The 21,815-nt window shown below is 42.7% G+C and overlaps 1 protein-coding gene across 5 annotated transcripts in view; it reads right to left on the reverse strand.

The window, feature by feature from the left end:
- Positions 1–21,815, reverse strand: part of LOC138959059 (polymerase delta-interacting protein 3-like) — a 162,735-nt gene that overhangs the window by 103,624 nt on the left and 37,296 nt on the right. For all 5 annotated transcript variants that reach the window (XM_070330416.1, XM_070330414.1, XM_070330413.1 and 2 more), the window contains exons 3-4: positions 9,494–9,556; positions 2,195–2,332 (exon numbers count right to left, since the gene is read on the reverse strand). In XM_070330416.1, the coding sequence (XP_070186517.1) occupies positions 2,195–2,332; positions 9,494–9,556 (201 nt within the window). The remainder of the gene's footprint in view (positions 1–2,194; positions 2,333–9,493; positions 9,557–21,815) is intronic.

Below are 21,815 nucleotides of genomic sequence, written 5' to 3' on the forward strand. Positions count from 1 at the left end.
ACCAGAAGAATGTGACATCATCGCCGAGCCAAGACCGGAAGCGCCGGTGGACGAAGCGGAAGCAGCACCACTGCCAACCGTAGCCGAAGAAAAGGTCAACGACGCCATTGAACGTCTATCACCCACAGAGGGGGGAAGGCGGGAGATGCTGAGTGGAGAAGACTTTCTCTCTGAAGCCACCATGGAACGTATTTCTGAAAGCAAAGATGCAAATAACGATGCCACCAGAGTAGAATGATCTGGTGGCAAAATGGCCGGTTTCAAAATGGCCTGAGAAGTCAACTGAGTTGCTAACACAACGCTAGAATCTCCCGGAGGAGAAATACAACCAGAGAAAATGGTATTGTTATCATTATCAGAAAGTGTCTCCGCCGGCTTCTTATTCTTTGCTTAAGAAGAACCTTTACTAGGAGTGCTCTTGACCTTGAGACTCGACCTGTCGCCCTTATCAGCGTCAGCCAAAGCTGAGTGAAAAAAGTAAACACGTGCTGCTGAATAATGTTAATACCAGCAGGAACGTAAAATGTGGTCGAAAACCAAAGCCAAAACCAAAATCAAAACCAATAAGAATGATCTCACCCAACAGGTGAAAACAGTAGACGGCAGGTGACAGGAAACCTCAAGCTCAAAGGCAAAAGGCAAAAATCACCGGAGCGAAAATTTCGACGACCTGATCCGCTGAGCTGAAAAAGTCGTATGATATGTCCACGTGTTATCACACCGGATATTGGCGGTAGCGCCACCTACGGCAGGGGGGACAACCCGTGTAGAATAACCAACTGACTAACTCACTGAGTCAGTGTTTTTCTAAAAGGGTTGCTTCCCTTAATTTGACGGCAAGCGTTTTTTTCAGACGATAAGCATCTCAGACTAAGTCAATGCATATATGTGATTCGGAGTAAGAATATGTAATTTAGTGCACATTTATATACAGGGTGGTCCAAAAAAAGCGCCCTATTTTCTTTTTGATCTCATTTTTGACTGTAAAGAGAGATTTAGACAATTTCTTCCACCAAACAATAGCAGAATGATGGGAGATTATGTCTTGCAAATTTTGGTAGAAATTGGTCTGTTCTTAGCAGTTGATAATATAATAACATAATAATACCAATAATGACAGCTTATATAGCGCGAACCGCAGTAAACTATGCTCTCCGCGCTTTACATATTTACTATGAATAAAACCATACTATTTAAACATCAAATACACACACATTCTAACCAAAAAAACGTAACAATAAACTTACAGCAACACATTAATCACTTATTCTCTATCCAGCCTCCTCTTCCCTGGCGATAGGCTCATTTCATGACGCACTGACTTCCCTTGGCCACCCTACTCCCCTGATCTCAACCCACCCGACTACTTTCTGTGGGGGTACCCAGGACAGAATATACGGCAACAATCCCCAGACCCTGGCAGCTCTGTAGGACGACATCAGAAGGGAAATCAGGCGCATACAAGCTGACATGATTGGATGAGTCATGGACAATTTTAACGTTCATGTTGCAGCAGTTCTTCTACGAAGAGGACCCTGGATAGAGCAGATTATCAACTACTAAGTACAAACCCATTTCTACCACATTTGTAAGACATAATTTGCCAACATTCTGCTATTGTTTGGTGAAGAAATTTTCTAAATCTCTCTTCGCAGTCAAATTTGAGATCAAAAAGAAAATAGGGCGGGTTTTTTGTATACTCCTTCCAAAAAAGTTAAGGACCGGTCAAGAAATTTGTTGTTGTGGAGGCATGTTGCTACAGTGCATTATTTCGTCAGTGCGTCAGCTTTAAAACCATTAAACTGGTGAGAGCCGTTTATGGCCAAGACCCTGTTGTAGCATGTGTACACAAGTTGTTGCCCTGGCATGCTTTGTACCAATTTCATATGACTTTGAAAACCACTTCCTTTTCCCTTAAAAGCAGAAAAAGACAAAGAAAAACCATGTCGCTCCCTTACTTATCTCCCTCCACTGGCTTCCATTTAAGTTCAGAATAGAATAAAAGGTGGCTGTGTTAGGGTACAGGAGTTTTGTCCAAGATTGCTAGACCAAAATCTCAATCAATTTGGTCCAAAAATGAGGGTCCCACCTCAACACACACACACCACAACCACCACCACCACCCTCGTCTCGATTCCCCATCTATGTTAAAACATTGTCAAAACTTGACTTAATGTAACAAAGAGGAGCTTACCTGATCATGATGTGGCAACCTGCGTGTAATGGTCAAATTTTGTCCATCAAAGGTAACATCAGGAATGGAGCGGGTAATTTTGAGACTGCTACCGGTGTCTTCAACCGATGCTCCACCACTGGCCATGGGATTCACAAGCTGCAATCAGTAATGATAATGCTCACATGCGGATGCCATGTATCTGTTTTATTGATTGCATCTGTGTGCAGATTATCTCCTGTCACATCAGAGCATAGAATGAAACAAAGATGTAAATGCACAAGTTTTGTAAACATCACGCTATTCTATGAAATACAATTTCCCTGAATGATAAGGTTATACCCCCACCCCAATCGGGTACACATGCGCTCAAGTTAACATAAGACTGACATCACTCCTATTTCGCCCTGCTGCAATGACCTTTTTTAAGAAGCGTGACAGAAGGCACTTGTAATCGATTAAAACAAATAATGAAACAGGATGATATTTTAGCAGTTGACACATAATTTCAAAGTGATATCTGTTCCCCTATAAAAATGACAGACAATATATGAAACATGAGAAATGGCAGATGCATAAAACTTAACTGCATACTTAAGCAAAAGTACTGTTTAATCATGTGATGATTTGATTGTTCGGTTTAACAGCCGCCTTTCTGTGTCAGTGTGTGTCATTGTGTCATCTGTTAGCAAACAGAAAGTCTGCCGTGATTTGCGTTCTGCTGGCACTGTTAGACAGAATAAACCTGTTGGTTTCAAAAGTATGAATTATAGACTGTAACTTCTGCTGAATTTGTTTGAGGTTTGGAACTCATAGATTTGCAGACCTGTTTACCCTAAACCCGAGGCAAGACTACTTTCCCAAAAAGTTGAGTGTATTTTTCAAAAAGTTGGTGTACTTTGCAAGCAAAGCCATATGGGCTAGGGAAAATGTACGCATGGGTGCAAACGTGTTTGTGTAAGAATAGCATGTCTTGTGAACACCTTCAGAATTTAACTCCTTCCAATACAACAGGGATAAAACAATTTTATTTTCCTGTCAGTTTATAGCATTATAACCAGTGTCTTCCAAACAGATTGATAATGAAAAGATGAAGTTCGTGAAATAACTTCTGCGGTTGACATTGCTTCAGCGCGGACTACAGCCTTTTCTTCTGGCAGGATTTGCTTTGTGGAAATGAACTTCATAATTCCTTGGCAGCTTTCAGCAGATTTCTTTGCAGCAACCTTGTCCAGGTGAGTTTTGGAACTGCAGTGCAGTGTCGTTCGATGTCATATTTCCCAGCATGGGCAACGGAGAAATCTGATTTACAATACTTGCAGTGTGCATGACTTTTTCCCATAGTAGACTCCACAATTCCTGGCTCTTTCTTATATTTCTCCAAGAAAATCTGGTGCTTCTGCTGTTTAGACTTGGTACAGTCATCCGAAACGGGCACATTTTTCCGCTTCATTTTGCCACGAATGTCCAGACGATCGCACGTGCCAACAACTGAACAAGGTTTCCACAGCTGAAGAGTCGCTGTCATCGTTATCTCCCTTCGACCGAAACCGGTATCAGTTGTACCATTCCGTAATCAGCACACCGACACCGGAAAACGTATTCTAGACTTTTTCTTAGGATTTGGTATATTTTGCCGGTACCAAACTGATAACTGGTTTGGTCAAAATTGAAAACAGGTTTCTGAAAATGAAATTGAAAAAAGTGCTTCAAATTGTAAACATGCCTATGAGGGTATTTACAACAATGACGATTATAACAAATATTCCGAAAGTGTATTGATAGAATTATGAACTTTTATGTAAAAAGATAACATTAACCATTGCATTAGAATTGGTTTCATTGATTGATTGAATGACATTGACAAGCAATACGTTAGTAAGTTTTCTGTTCACATTCACTCTTAGGTAATGATGATGATCTTTGGAATATCTGATGGTTGAGTTTATCCTTTGTTAAAACCTTTTTTGTTTCTTATTTACAAGGTCCAGGAAAGAGGGGTGAAGAAGATATCTAGATGAATTCTCACTGGAAGTACCATGAAGCCCACCATATATCACTGGAGAAAAAGGTAGAGTCCTGTCAACGAACTGTGGAAGTAATTAATCAGCCAGTGAATGAATTAAATCAATTAATGGGCAAAACGTCTGAGAAAAATGGCTTATTTCAGATGAAAATGGGTTTCATCAATACTGTACCACATTCAATTTAGATACCAAAAAGAACAAACTGCCGACATTTAACTCTTCATTTTTTTCCTTTTTCAAGTTCTTGAACGAACTGTAGGCATTGTTTCAGGCTCTACAGGACATAATGTTGCAACGCTTCAAGCTGATACTGAGCCTTCTTTTGAATCGAATCCACCATGCTCTGCTTCAGACTGACAGTGAAGTTGGCCAAGGGAATCATCCAACAAGGGATGCTGGTGACAGTGACCGATCCAGTAGCTGTACCACATCCGCATCCATGCAGTTCCAGTAGTTCAGAAAGTGATGACAAATGTTGAAGACATATTCTGCTTGTGAACATTGTTAGCCCAAGATCGACTTGTCATCTCTTTCCCTTCTTTGTGACAATATAACATTTGAAGAATGAACCAAGTGTTTGTTTGGCTTTATTTTGTAGTATACTTTAAATGTGTAGCAAACACAACCAAAACTATAACTGGAGAACAAAAAATTAAATTAAAAGTGTTATAAAAATAAGGGATCATGTCACAGTTCTTGAACTTTGAAGAACAATGTTCTTGAATATGATCATTCTTGAAAAAAAATATTCTAGAACATTGTTGCTGTTCTTGAATTTTGTTTGGTGTTCTAGAATATTCTACAAGCCAAAAATATTCTAGAATAATGCCAGTAGAAAAATTCTAGAACATTCTAGAATATTCATGAATATTCTTGAATAAAAAAAAGTTCTTGAACACCATTTCGCCGGGGCTGTTTTCATTCCTACCTCCAATCGTTCTTCAACCCTTTTTTCGTCCGTTTCACATCTCCCTGCTGTTGAACTCACAACATAATTACATTTAAAGGCACAATGTGTGATCAGGAAGTCGACATTATGATCTACTCAAATGGAACCATTTGCGAACTCGGCCATTTAAAGTTGCATGTCTTCAGAAAAATGATTGATACACACACTGCGAAAGTTGTATGTGCGTATGAACACCGACGCAAATTTGCTAGGCCTGTAAACACGCTTGATATATAAGCGATGATTCTGGTGCCACAGCGATGCCCAGCCAAGCGTGACCGTAGCATGTTTTAAGAGGCATGCAGCGATAACAGCTGTCGACGCAAAACAGCGTGAACGGTACAATTTTTTCTCATGTGTTTGCATGGCTAGCAAATTAACGCCAGCGGCTACACGCAAATGAAACTTAGACATAATCTGTATCAATCATTTATCTGTAGACATGCAAAGTCATGATTTTTTGGGACACAAGTGAACAATCCTATGATGAGATTAACAACATTTTCCGAAACATTGCGTCACATCTGACTTAACAACCATAACAATCCAAACTTTCGCACTGTGTATTTCTATTATGTTGGTACAATATTCTAAAAATTTCAAAGCAATCCACCAGGTCATTGCTCAAATGTAGCGCTTTTTGACATGATACCCATAAAAATGGACACAAAACGTCCCGTTTTTAATCGCTCTTGCGATCGACACCTGCATCAGTAGAAATAGCATAGCACGCAAAATACGCAAGGTAGCAAAACAAAACAATCTTTTCACGGTAGATAATTGGTTTGACTTTCTTCACGTATGTTAAAGTTGCAAAGTTTTGCCTATTGTGATTTTTTGTCGATTTTTCAATCGGCCCTTCCGTTTTTGCCTGGTCGATTTTGAGGGTACCCTTACTTGAGCGGCGGTCACGTGACCCCTGTAAAAGAAATATTTAATCCAAAAGGTAATCCTGAAGGTTAAAAGAACGGCCTTAACTGGCATATACAGTTTTAATGAAATGACACAGGAATTAATGCTTTAATTTGGGTTTGAAATTTGTTGCAATAATTTTTTTCCCAAGTTTATATATATGAGGCTTTGCCAAAACGTGCTGGGGGGGTGCTTGGACATTTGTGACAAACTAAACCTTTTCAGTTGATTTGTTTTGGTGTTTTAAGTGATACATTAGTCTTTGATGAACACATTTGTGTAATAAAAGAATGGTTTGTGCATTTGGGAAATGTGTACGGTTTGATAATATGCCATAAAAGTCAAAACTGATACTTTCTGCTAAGTAACCACAAGAAGTATAAACCCTAAAATAAAATATAACACTTCAACAGAAACACTGAAACATGTTAAAAATATCCCTAAAAGTTGTTAAAGTTTGCTAAAACTAGTTAAACATGTTGTAGGTGTCACGTGTTACAAAAATGTTGATGGACATGAAAATATTCATAATATTTGAAATAACAACCAGAATGTTACACATACACTAACTTTTCATTTACAATCTAAAGATTAGGTTATTTCTGGAATATGAAAACAGAAACAATAGCAAAACATGTTAAAAGCAAGTCATAACAGCATTCTACGTGTCACGTGTTACACTGTGTCAGTGGACATGAAATTATTCAAAATGTTATAAATGACAACTATAATATTAAATAGACCTTTAGGATACATTCATATTTTGAAGATTAGGTAATTATGGAACATCAAAGCACCACACAAAATAGTAACATCATGTTCAAAACAGGTCAAATCTGCGTTCTACCTGTCACGTGTTACATGGAGTCGGTGGACATGAAATCAATCAAAATGTCAAAAATAACTACAATATTCAAACAGACATTTAGAATACAGTTTGAACCTAATGACTAGGTACATCTGGAATAAGGTTCTCAATTAAATCGAAAAAATTAATTAGTTGTGCGTAAAATCCTAGCAAAATCCCAATTTAAAAAAAAAAAAATCTTCGATTATTTTTTTTTTATGTTGGGGAGGGGGGGGGGGGGGGTGTTAAAACTGTCTCATGAAAATATTCCTATCCCCTGCTAACCCAAATGCATTTTGTCAGCTTTGGCTACAATATTTACAAGGACATAAATGTCTCCTCCTAAATCGTTACACGGACATGAACGTTTCCTCCTGAATCGTAACACGGACATTAACAAAAACAAAGGATCGTATTTTTCTTCCATCAAATTTGCCTCCAAAAGTAGCAAGCAGTTATTATAAGCTAATTCAATTCGTTGGGAGAAGAATTATGGGCAAATTATGTGTCAAACGTTACAAAGTGTCAAACGTTACACCTTACCCTGAACAGACAGTACAATATTTTCTCAACTTTACGACTCGTCTCCATGATTTCTATCGAATCGGTTACCGGAAACGCCATAGAAGCAAAACTAGTGGTTTCCACGCTTTTGTATCAAATACTCGCGAAACTTCTTTGTGAAAATTGCAAAAATAACAAAATGTGTCAAACGTTACTTTCGGACATTAACTCCATCGATTCTTTTTAGCTGCTAGATACAATAACTTCGCAAATTCTGACTCAAATGCAACACACTGCTTTTATTTCCTCGAATACATAACTATCGTTTTCATCCAAAATGGCGGCCATTCAAAGCACCAAGACCGGCGAAAATCGAATCTGTAAACAAGTTGGTCTGCGGACATGAGCCCTTCGAAAAAAACCGGGTATTTACTGGGCGAGTTTTTCGGTAAATTCTGGTTCTAATTACGATTGTTGCACATTCTACAAAGAGTTGCATGCTTAGACTGTATGAAATACGCTGATTAAAACCGATGCAGTGATGCAGATCATGAAAAATCGAAAATTCCCCGAGGACACCAAAATGTCCAAAATGTTTCGGGGCCGTTTCCGGTGTATGTTTGAAACATTTTATTTTTTATTTAACATTCACAACAACAACAGGCTTCAAAACATTAAAAAAGCATTCATCAAACTCCCTTTTTCAAAGCACAATACATGTAAACATGTTGGGGTAATCCAGTTAATTACACTTGGTTTCCAAACACACATGGGTCCAAAATGGCACCTTTTGGCAAAGCCTCATATATTTATCGCATTTTTACTGATCACATGACAAAAACACATGTTGTCATTGGTCAACTAGGAACTGTATATCAATTGATATCGCAGAGGAAGTTCCTAGTGAATTTGATATCGTGCAGGAAGTAGTTTTCCAATTGTAATTTTGAAGAAAAAAATCTCACTTGAAGGAAACACAAGTCTCCCATTATTTTAAAGCGCAAATTTATAAAAGGAAAGTAATTGCATCAGCAAGTTTAAGCTGTGTAATGGATAAATACACACTTTTTCCACCCACCTTTAACAGAGAAGTAGTAGAGTGGTATGTTTTCATCTTACGGAGGGAGGCGATTGGAACAGCCGTAAACAAACTGAATTTTGGAGCAAGAAGCGAGTTCTCTTGCAGGGTATCAGCGCTTATCACTCACGTAAAGGCTGGAAATGAGCAGCCGATTTAAACGTTTTGCTCCAGCATGAATCACTGTCCCATCCCTCTTTGTCGTAGCCATGCAAAATCCACACAAAAACCTCAACAGCTTCAAAACAGTCACGAAGGCTATCGGAAGACGCCATCTTTGAAAGTTGTCTTGGAATATTGTGTCGTCTGCAGTTGGTGATTCGACAAAATTATCAACACTGCAGTCCATCGATAACGACTAAGAACTGGAAGCTGTCTTCTACACAGAAAATGAGCCAGAGGACTTCACTGATACAGTCCGGGGCACTTCAGTTCCTGCCATCGTTTAGAATTGCCAAATTAAAGCCTTTGAAGTCTAAAAGACTGCAAGTAACCGCGAAGGCTGTTCCGTGTTCCTCCACTGAACTTTTTTTGTGTGATCTGTTTACACAATATTTTTCTTTTCTTTGTTGTTTTTAGATGCCTTATTTACGTCTTAGAAAACGAAAGAGTATTTGAAAAATGAAAGTTATACTTATAGCAGCAAAGTTGCGAAAGCAGGAACAGACAATCCAACATGTCCAACATGGCAGTAGCCTCCCTTGCGCTTGACCGATTTCTTAGACTGGGGTTAATGGGTTCTTCTTCCGAAATGGAAGGCGATAAAATCGTAATCGTTAGATTTGACTGCGATATCCAGATTTATCAGTGCCAATGTCTCAAAAGCCTGAATCATATCAGATCTAGGCTCACGCCTCGATCTGATATGATTTCAGCTTTCTCGACATTGGCACTGATAAATCTGGATATCGCAGTCAAATCTAACGATAACTAATAATATATATATATATAACAAAATCAAGGAAAAGAAAAGCCAAACAAACAAATATATATATATACTTACGGTTCTTGTTAAGGGCATCACAGTCACAGGCTCTGTTGGAACTTGACCAGTATTGACAGCAACCTGAAATAAAAACAAACACCCAACTAAAAAGGATCATGCTTCTTTTGTTTTTATCATTATTGCGGCTGATGTTGAAAACCAAAGCCACAGACTACAATATTCCCAATTAAAAACATTGCTTGGGGTCTTTTTCTAACAGCTGGACAAATAACAGTGAGACAATAGCAAGCTTAACTATGCGCATAAAGGGTGAATTGATTGTCTCAGTCTCTCTTGTGTCTTCCGAACGACCTTCTGGTTGGGATCAAGTGGTTTTCCTCAATATGGCTCAGGCATGTAATCATAAGTATGAAGGAGTTTAAAATGAAAAATTTCTAAAGTAAATTTTGATTTAATTAATATACTTACCCGAATCACATTAGCATTGAGTCACATGAGATGCTTAGCACTGAAAAACGCTTACCTATCTTAGGGAAGCAACCCCATCACCAAAACGAAAGCGAAAGTAGCTTAGGTAATGAGCAGTCACACTGGGAGTTACCTCCCATATTGGTGTGCACACGTCACTTCCCATAACTCCACGTGTCTACCTACCCTCATACGGCTTTTACACAAACATCACAACCATACGCGGGGCAGGCGGGAGTGCATCCAATATGTGATTCGGGTAAGTATATTAATTAAATCAAAATTTACTTTAGAAATTTTTCATTAAATTTCATATTCTTACTCCGAATCACATTAGCAGATAATCATCAAGAAGGCGGTGGGAAAGAAAAATCTAACCCACTCTAAAAACCTTGCCAGGAAGTAGCCCCATGCCAACGAGGCAGGGAGGGCTCGGTGGAAAGAAAATTCTAACTCACACTAATCCTTAGCCAGGAACTGGCACGCTGCCAACAAATCAGGAAGGGATCGGAGAAACAAACCTGATTGACAGCCAAGGAGTCTCTAATCAAAACTAGCCAAAGGAAAACCTCAGAGGGCTAGTAAGCTGTGCCCAAACCTTCGATCAATCCCACGGACAAAAAAGGGAAAAGGCACACAGAGAGACCAAAGCTCTGGATTAAATGAACCCGAGCTAAGTAGAGGGGGAAAGACAATCTGCCACCCCCCCCCCCCCCCCTTTCTTCTTCTAGGAAGGAAAGTTCAACCCAACAAGAAGCGTGGACAAAGAGAGGCAGCCCAAAAAGAAGGGCGACCAATCACCACGTAAAGGAAAGAGAGAGACGTCCGAGTACCAGGTACCCGAGTCCAACTCGATGACGAAAACTCACAAAGAGCGTCAGCGTACATAAGTTCCAAGAACAAAAGAGTACGCAATTCAGTCTGCTTGTAGGAAAATCGAAAGAGAATCCAAACCCCAGACTGAAAGCGAGACTGATAAGCATAAAAAAACCGTGGCACCAAGCAGTCGAGGAAATTCCCGAGAAAAAGTTCTCCGGAAAAGCTGGAAGATACGTTCGTAGCCAAATCGAGAGAAAGCTGAAACTTGGACGAACCAACCAGAAAATGTCTGTCCGTCTTTGAGAGACGGAAGGCCAGACAAAAGGCAAATCCCTTTAGCCATTGTTGCCTGTGGTAGAAAGGTGACCGTAAAAGGAAACCCAACCCAACGGCAGTCGCTCTAACTCTCCTCATTTTAGAATGAGGATGAAGAAAGCGTCGGGTCCACAGACATAGGCACCCGAAAAAGCGAAGTCAAGCAGCTAAACGCTGCCGAACAACGCACAGACTAAGGCTAAGAGCCACAGAGCCCGTAACCCAGACGCCATTCCAAAATACCCGCTGAACACCGGCAAAGGAGTGACTCAAAGGTTTCGGAACATTAGTTAGCCCTCTGCCGAGAGGAGAGGACTAATCAAAAAACTGAGAGAGAAGGTCAGCCACAAAGGATGATCCTTCGAACTGATATTGCCGAAGACAATGCCCCCTCAGAAAATCTGTATGTCACCTCCGAGGACGACTTAAGTGAAACTTAAGTTTGGACGAAACATCAGAACCAGTCCTTGCTCGAGAAAGGCAGAGCCTGACCCAGCGAAAGACCAACACCGGCCGCATAAGTCAGTCATTGTTCCTAAAGCGCCGAAGTAACCATGACGTCAGTAAGCGAACAACTCTCCGGCTAACCGGAAATGTGACCGGAACAGCAAACTGTGGCTGAAACGACTGTCACCCTGACCGCCAGAAGCCAGCATACCCGAAGGTCAGCCCGAAACCCACCGGAAGAGATCCCAGAAGATGCTCAAGCCGGTGGACCTAACTCGCTGTGTGAACATCACTAAAGAGCGAAATCAAATCCCGTCGACACCCAAACGCGTGAGCGAGGTGAAGAGAGGATAAAAGCACCTGATCTTCGTTCACCCTAGGAAAGGTTGAACAAAGAATGAAGACGACATCATCGTATTGATCTACACCAAGTGTAAACAAATCAATATAATCCGTCCTGGACCGAAAATATGATGAAGGTCTCCTAAAGATGCCAGATCTAACACGGACGTCCCATCTCCTCCTAAGAGAGAAGGATGCGTCTTGAAACAGCCACAACCGAGTCTCTCATAACTGGAAACCAGTAGAGGGAGCCAAATCCGGGTCCCCAGACAAGGCGACCGCGGAGAAGCAGAGGACGAGTGTCAGACGAAGCCCAAGTAGCCAAAACAAGCTAAGGCTAAAACTGTTCCGTAACTTGTCTTGAGGGACAGGAAAAAGGAACAGAAACGGCAGGAGTACCACTTCAGGTATGGGATGAAATAGCCCAAGAACCTGTAAAAAATGGTAGTAGGAAAAACTCCCTCTTCCCAACCAAACGGAAGTTGTCATCGCCGTACAGGCACCCAAAGAGTGTGCCAAAACAGCTGACGTCCTTCCGGAAAACAAGTCTGTTCGCTAGCCTCAGACCCACAGTCGGGGTGGACAAGCAGGCGACAAAGACCAAGGTCACAGACCAGTGGCATAAAAAACGATGCACGAGTAACCCGAAAACCGGAAACTCGCGTACCAGAGTATCACTTTGACTTATACTCTGACTGGAGTGAGAGTAAAGAAAGCCAAGTGAAGAAAGCCCGAAGGCCTATACCACGGAGGGCCCAGAGGCGGAAGGAAACACGCAATAACCGGAGACCGGAGCCCGTGTCTCTGGAAATCACCTGCTCATCCCTTGACTCAGAGGAAAAGGGTAAGCGGAGAGGCCATCCAACCGCCGTGTCTGGAAAAGCGGAAGTCACAACACCCTCGGGGTGAAGCAAAAACTGCCCCGGCTGAAGCACAGAGTGCGACAATGCCGACCGCTGTTGCTCTCTCTCTGGCTGTAAGAAGCCAGAAAAAGAGACAGCGTATCCAGCCAAAGCCAGAAAAGCAGCCCCTGAAACCACAGAATGCGGAACGAGGACTGAATACACTGAGGCCGAAGCCATAAAAGACCGGAGGCCAGTCGGCGGTACCGTACAGCACTTCCCCGTCGCCTTAGCGTACGCGTGCAGTAGGACCCCCTAATCCGGTGAGGACCGAAAAAAACGCAGCCGTCGCAACCGCAAAAGCGGAAATGAAGGCTGCATAGACTGAGGCCAGAAGCCATCAAGCCCGGAGGCCAGTCTGCAGTCCATCCCATCACCGGTGCAGAGAGAACGCATGAGGGAGGACCTATACTTCCGACCAAAACGGGAAATGCAGCGGCCGTAAACGGCAGCCACATCCAGTCCATCCCGTCACCGTTGTCCGAGCGAACGCATGAGAGAGGACCTATGCTTCCGATAAAACCAGAAACGCAGTGGCCGTAAACGGCTGCCGCTACTGTTCTGTATAGACCGTGACCACGGTGGGTAAGACGGAAGTATCAGAACAGGGGTTATGCTTCCGGTTGAGAACCGGAAACGCAGGAGCCGTAAACGGCTGCCGCTACCGTTCTGTTTAGTCCGTGACCACGGTGGGTGACGGAAGTATCAGAACGGGGGTTATGCTTCCGGTTGAAAACCGGAAACGCAGTAGCCGTAAACGGCTGCCGCTACCGTTCTGTATAGTACGTGACCATCGTGGGTGACGGAAGTATCAGAACGGGGGTTATGCTTCCGGTTGAAAACCAGAAACGCAGTAGCCGTAAACGGCTGCCGCTACCGTTCTGTATAGTCCGTGACCATCGTGGGTGGCGGAAGTATCAGAACGGGAGTTATGCTTCCGGTTGAAAACCGGAAACGCAGTAGCCGTAAACGGCTGCCGCTACTGTTATGCCGCAGTCCGTGCCCTCTGGGGAAATATCGGTATTGGCAACAACAGGAGAATGCAAGGAGTGACCCTGCCCCAAAGAACTGTCTCCCCTAAGGGAGTGTCCAGACGTCTCACGAGGACTGTAGGACCAGTTCAACTTACCGGTAATGCCACCACAGAAGCGGCCACCGACAAGGCAGGAACCTGCTTCCCGGAAACGGAAGCATCCAACAAGGAAGCCAGGAACCGGACAACCACCACGGAAGGGAGCAAGACACTGCCGACCGCCGTGGAACGCTGCATCTCCTCTCTCCTCAATGCCGAACTCTGGGACAAAGATAACACGAGAGAGGACACCAAAAAAAAACCTCCAACAAGAAGGGAGCACAGAAACAACGGACGTGAACGACTGCGCAAAGCACAAGTGCTAGAAGCAGAAACATGCACGGACAAAGAGGGGATTGCAGCCTAAACCGCAACCCCAAGCTAAACAAGAAGAGCAAACGCTCGATCGAGTCACTTTCGCAGTTCTGAATATTATATGAGGCATCAGATGGACAGGAAGAAATTGCTATTCACAACACAATGAGTCACGTTCACATAAAATTTGAGCCCGGTCACTTTTATAGTTTCCGAGAAAAGCCCAACGTTAAGTTGTGTGTTGCCGAACAGAAAAGGCTAGTTATCTCCCTTGTTTTTCTGATAACATTCGTAAAAGGCTACAGATGTAAATACTTTGATGTAAAGAATAATCCTACAAAGTTTCAATCACATCCGATGAACTTTGTCAAAGATATAAAATGTCTAATTTTTCCTTTGACGCTGACCTGTGACCTTGAAAAAGGTCAAAGGTCAACGAAACCATCGTTAAAGTGTAGAGGTCATTGGAGGTCACGACTAAACAAAATATGAGCCCGATCGCTTTGATAGTTTCCGAGAAAAGTCCAACGTTAAGGTGGTGTCTACGGACGGCCGGCCGGCCGGCCAGCCAGACGGCCGGCCGGACAGACTAACACTGACCGATTACATAGAGTCACTTTTTCTCAAGTGACTCAAAAAGGCGACGGCGGACGAAAGCTAAACTAGCCTTAAACGTCAGCCTAGCCAAAAAGCTAAAACCAAACATAGCTACTGATAACCGAAACGACGGACGAACTATCAGACGCTAAGAAAATACGAAAAACTTCGCACAAATTACTGTAAGCACGTAAGTCCAACGGACAGAAAACTTCAGTAATTAAAAAAGTTCAAAGAACAACAACTAACCAAGCTTGTAAACTACCCGAGTAAACAAGCAAAGGCGACCTACCAAAAACATTAAAGTCAGCAAAGCTAACAAGATGCAAATGGCGAAAAAACATACGGCTAAAATTACTGAAACACGCAAGCCGCAACGGCCCGCCAAGTCAGTAAACAAAATAATTCTCTAGAGAAACACCCAAAATAACCATGCTTGCCGAACCCAAAGGAGGCCCGCACGGCTAAATACCATTATTATGGAAGTTAGCAAGCTAACTGAACACACTAACAATGGCGACAACGCAACAAGTCACTGACAAACAAGTCCGAACACGGACGAAAGTTCAGCAACAAAAGCGAGAAAGAGAACACAAAGACAGGAACGGGCTCACCAAACAGCAGTAGTGACGAGCAGACAGACAGGTAACATGGCCGGCAGGTGTCACAACAACACAAGAGCAGACCATAGGAGCGAAAAATTTCAGTGACCTTTCCCTCAGAGGTGAAAAGATCGTATGAGGGTAGGTAGACACGTGGAGTTATGGGAAGTGACGTGTGCACACCAATATGGGAGGTAACTCCCAGTGTGACTGCTCATTACCTAAGCTACTTTCGCTTTCGTTTTGGTGATGGGTTGCTTCCCTTAGATATGTAAGCGTTTTTCAGTGCTAAGCATCTCATGTGACTCAATGCTAATGTGATTCGGAGTAAGAATATGAAATTTAATATCCGTATATATATATATATATATGTATACTAGCTGTACCCAGTTTTTTTCGTAAACCTTCAGTTATTTCCTTGAACGATCCTTGATAAATGATTATTTCACACACACACACACACACACACACACACACACACACACACAGACAATCACTCACAAATAAAATCCCTCACACACACACAATCAATCAATATGAGGCTTATATCGCGCGTATTCCGTGGGTACAGTTCTAAGCGCAGTGATTTATTTCTTTTTAAATTTTTTTTTTAATGCAATTTATATCGCGCACATATTCAAGGCGCAGGGATTTATTTATGCCGTGTGAGATGGAATTTTTTTACACAATACATCACGCATTCACATCGGCCAGCAGATCGCAGCCATTTCGGCGCATATCCTACTTTTCACGGCCTATTATTCCAAGTCACACGGGTATTTTGGTGGACATTTTTATCTATGCCTATACAATTTTGCCAGGAAAGACCCTTTTGTCAATCGTGGGATCTTTAACGTGCACACCCCAATGTAGTGTACACACTCTCTCATTGATATATATACTGACAACCGGACATGCTATGCACCAGCTTACGCAAGACCAGCGTGCTCGTGTCGCTCAACTGATGCGATCGGTACAGGCGCTTGCAAAGACCTGCTCGCCTTTCACCACGTTTGAATGGATGGAATCGTTTTGTTCTTTGGTAAGTCATTTTTGTGGGCGAGTGAATTTGTTTGTGGGCTAGTCAAATTTGAAATTCACTAGCCCACAAGGCGAGTGAAAAATTTTGGAACTTGCTCATGCCTGAATTCCCTTTTTACATTTAGTCGAGTTTTGACTAAATGTTTTAACATAGAGGGGGAATCGAGACGAGGGTCGTGGTGTATGTGTGTCTGTCTGTCTATGTGTGTGTGTGTGTGTGTGTCTCTGTGTGTGTGTAGAGCGATTCAGACTACTGGACCATCTTTATGAAATTTTACATGAGAGTTCCTGGGTATGGTATCTCCAGATGTTTTTTTCATTTTTTCGATAAATGTCGATGACGTCATATCCGGCTTTTTGTAAAAGTTGAGGCGGCACTGTCACACCCTCATTTTTCAATCAAATTGATTGAAAATTTTATTTTGTAAAGCAATCTTCGACGAAGGCCGGACTTCGGTATTGCATTTCAGCTTGGTGGCTTAAAAATTAATTAATGACTTTGGTCATTAAAAATCTGAAAATTGTAATAGTTTTTTTTTATATAAAACGATCCAAATTTACGTTTATCTTATCCTACATCATTTCCTGATTCCAAAAACATATAAATATGTTATATTCGGATTAAAAACAATCTCTGAAAATTACAAATATAAAAAATATAAAAATTAAATTTCCGAAATCGATTTAAAAACAATTTCATCTTATTCCTTGTCGGTTCCTGATTCCAAAAACATATAGATATGATATGTTTGGATTAAAAACACGCTCAGAAAGTTAAAACGAAGAGAGGCACAGAAAAGCGTACTATGCGGCATAGCGAAACCACTACCGCGCTAAACAGGCTCGTCAGTTTCACTACGGGTGCGTTGCATAGAGCGGACGTTCTGTTCGCGAAGAGACAAAAAGTTTTCATGTTGTAAGCAACGCTATGTTCGCGGCGAACTGTTCGCAGCGAACTCAATTCTACCCTCTCTACCCACTTTCAAGTAAATGGACCCATCTCTTCGCTGACGGCCGAGTCCATGCATGCATATTAGGGGCGATCATGCGAACAGTCGCTTTGTACTTGGAACAGCCCTCCCTACCCGCACTGACCAAAGTAGACGAGTCCAATCGCTTACAGCTCAGTCCATGAGTACATTTTAGGGGTGACGCTATCCATTGGGCCTCAGGATATCTGTGTGTGTGTGTGTGTTTGAGTTTCGTACCCCACGTGGAGAAGCAGGGCCTTTCCTTTTTTTTTTTTTTGGTGGTCAGATTTGACAGTTAGATTTCTTGTCGAGTCCGTGGAAAAGTGTTGTGGTCTTCATGTCAGTCAATAAAGGTTGATTAAAGGGGAATGTTTAGGAGAAAAAAGCCCGCGTGCGCGCTCGCTCTCTCTCTCTTTCTCTCTCTCTCTCCGTGTTCCTTTCTTTCTCGATCTCTCTATCTGTCTCTCTCTCGCCCCCCCCCCCACACACACACACAAACACACACCCAAATATATGTTTACATACACACATGCACACGCGCGCACTCACTCACACATTAAGATACACAAACAGTAAAACACACATAAATACAAACAAGCACACACACACACACACACACACAAACAAGTGTCACTATCTACACGCATTCTTCTCACTCTGACATTTTGTGGACGTCAGCCTTTTCAATCTTAAGTCCGATCTCGTGAAAAAAGCAGATAACGCGACCTTGCAGCAAATACAAGATGACACACTTAAAGTGCCATGCAGTAGCATATGTTACAACCAAAACACACAAGCAAATACACCCACACAATTTATTACATGTAAATAGGAAGGGAGGGGGGGGGAGAAAGAGAGAGAGAGAGAGAGAGAGAGAGAGAGAGAGAGAGGGGAGAGAGAGAGAGAGAGAGTGACAGAGAGAAAGGGAGAGAGAAAGAGAGAGACAGACGAACATAAAGAATGTGTGTGTATGAGAGAGAGAGAGAGAGAGAGAGAGAGAGAGAGAGAGAGAGAGAGAGAGCAACAGAGAGAGAGCGACAGAGAGAGACAGAGACAGAGACAGAGAGAGACATCACAATAACCCGCACGAGTCACCTTCTGCATTCTTCTCTCTGTGAATGTTTGTGGTCGTCAGCCTTTTCAATCATAAGTTCGATCTCGTGAAAAAAGCAAAACATACACACACACCATAACACAAACATGCACATACATTCACCCAGAAACAAACACACACACACACACACACACACAAACACGCACAAGCACACACAGAGCCCCCCCCACACACACACACACACACACATCCACGCACACGAACATATAAAAATTATACATTCACACACACACCACCCTTAACACACACTCACACACACTAACGCACGCACCCACACACACACACAACACACACACACACGCACTCAAACAAGCTAACACGAACACACACACACCACACACACACACATACATACTCACACAATCAAACGCGTGTGCGCGCATACAAATACACACAGACACACACGTACACACACTTACAAACACATACACACATATAAATACACACACACACATGCACACACGCGCACTCACTCACACACATTAGCATGCACACGCATATATACACATACACAAACACACACACACACACACACACACAAACATGCACAAGCACACACAGATACACACATACACACACACACGCATATGCCCAACCACACACACAAACACAACCACAACCACACACACAGTGACACACACACAGTGACACACACACAGCAGACCTGTTTACCCCCATAAGAGTTTTGGAGTAATGCTCAGCCCCAAAAATAGTAATCCTGGCACAAAAATAGTAATCATCCAGCATTCGTCGCCAATTACAACGCACATGACAACTGTGTCTGCGAAACGCAATCATGCACATATATCCATCATTCACAAACAAAACACATCAGTCAGTTTTTCTAGTCATCATAATTTCAAAGAAGATCACATCAAAAGCACATGCATCACTGATTCTTTTTCTCGTAGAAGGCCTTTTTTAGTGTGTCATTAAGCGCTTCTCTACTGTACTTGCGCTTGCCGAATGAGTGAGGGCGAGACTTCACCACTAGAATAAGGCTCTCCAGCGTCTCATCAGACAGACATGATCTCTGGTCAGTCCTGTGCCTTTTCACCCCATTTTGCCATTGAAAAAAACAATGTCAAACAATGTGAATTGATTAAAAAAAAAAAAAAAAACTTTTTTTTTTTTTTAATTTTTATTTTTTAATTCTTTTTATTTATGAAAATCGTAGTCTTGACACGGATAGCGGAATGGCGTATTTTTTGCAGAAAATCGTAATAAATTACGCCAAAATCGTAAGGGTAAACAGGTCTGACACAGTGACACACACACACACACACACACACACACCACCCTTAACACACACTCATACATACTAACGCACACTCACACAAACATGCCTTTACATAAACCCAGACACATACACAGACACACACACACCCAGACGCACACACACACACACACACGCGCGCGCACATACACACGCACAACCTTATACACACACACAAACACACACACACACATGCACACACACACACATAAAACACACACACGCAGACACACACACACACACACACACACACACACACACACACACACATAACACACGCATACACACACACACACTTGCAATCACGCGCGCGCACACGCACTCATGTACACACATTCTCTGTGTGTGTGTGTGTGTGTGTGTGTGTGTGTGTGTGTGTGTGCTTGTGTGCTTGTGTGTGTATATGTATGTACAAAATGTGTCTGTATGTGTATGTGCATGCGTGTGTGTGTGTGCGTGAGTGTGAGTGTGTATGCATGCATGCGTATGCGCGCGCGCGTGTCTGCGAGTGTGTGTTTATACGTGTCTATGTTTGCCGATGTGTGTGTGTTTGTGTGTGTGTGTGTGTGTGTGTGTGTGTGTGTGTGTGTGTGTGTGTGTGTGTGTGTGTGCTTCTGTATCTGTGAATGGGTGTGTGTGTGTGTGTTTGTCTGTGTGTGTGTGTGTGTGTGTGTGTGTGTGTGTGTGTGTGTGTGTGTGTGTGTGTGTGTGTGTGTGTGTGTGTGTGTGTGTGTGTGTGTGTGTGTGAGATAGAGAGAGAGAAAGAAAGAAAGAGAGAGAGAGAGTGAGAGAGAGAGAAAAAGAGACGAGGAGGGGAAGAGAGAGCGAAAGGGAGAGAGATAGAAAGAGAGCAAAAAAGATAAGAGAGAGAGAGACTTTCATACGGACACAAAGAGAGACAGACAGATTTAGAGAGAGATGGAAAGAAAGAGAAAGACATAGGGAGAGGGAAGGGAGAAAGAAAGAAAGAAAGAAAGAATGAAAAAGACAGAGACAGAGACGTAGACAGAGAGACAGGCACAGAGGGACTGAGAGAGAGAGACAGAGACAGAGAAAGAGAGAGAGCAAGACAGAGAAAGAGAGAGACTGCGATAGAGAGAAAGAGACAGAGAGAGAGTCAACCAGCAAGCTCAGTACTGGCAGTGCAATAGTTTCTGGCGTGCCACCTCTCAGGTACGTTACAGAATGCTCCCCGCAAACACCCGTTGCCAAGACCATTCTCGGCGAGCGGTCGCCATTGTTACGCTTCAGTGACCCCAGACAATGGTACTCGTACCGAGCGCTTGCTAACGCTCGCGAGCGCCACAACAAAACTATGCGTTGCCTAGAAAACGTTCGCAAACGTTCTGTGGCGCTCTGCCTATGCAACGCACCCTACATTTTGCACAAGCGACGGACTACGGTCATTGTGAAAAAATGCAGTGCGTTCAGTTTCATTCTGTGAGTTCCACAGCTTGACTAAACAGTGATGTTCCGAGGCATCGGTCATCGGTCATAGACCGATTTAGGTTGTAAAATGACCGATTGCAAACACCTCTGTCCCGTCAAATGTCCGATCCGATCGCGAAGTCAGCGGTCATTGTCCGATAGTATTACGCCTAGAGCGGTCATTGCAAGAAGAATCTGTACAAACTGAAGTATCAAACCCCGTTAAAACGAGTTCGAATCGGGGCCTACTTGAACTTCAATTTTCACTCTCGGTCGAACAATAACACAAGGGACGCAACTCTCGACCGAACAATATTACAAGAGCCACAACTCTCGCTACTTTTGACAGCGACACTTTACTTCCGCCGCCACATTTCTGCAAAGATGCCGCCGAAGAAAAAGGTTTGCGTGGGAAAAGGGCAGACACTTTTGAGTGGCTTTGTTAAAAAAAAGGACGACACGGACAGTCAAGTTGCAGGGCCTTCGGCCCCGTCGGAGACTGAAGCCTCAGAAGGTGAGCCAATAGATCTACAACCTCAGAAAGAGACGCAGGAGGAGACGCAAGAAACGAAAGTAGGGGCGACCAGAAAGTTTGTGCAGAGCTGGTTTTCTATGTTCCCTTGGCTCAGCTACAGCAAAGAAAAAGAACTGATGTTCTGCACCATCTGTC

Source organism: Littorina saxatilis, linkage group LG2, assembly GCF_037325665.1.
Source record: "Littorina saxatilis isolate snail1 linkage group LG2, US_GU_Lsax_2.0, whole genome shotgun sequence".
Lineage (NCBI taxonomy): Eukaryota > Metazoa > Mollusca > Gastropoda > Littorinimorpha > Littorinidae > Littorina > Littorina saxatilis.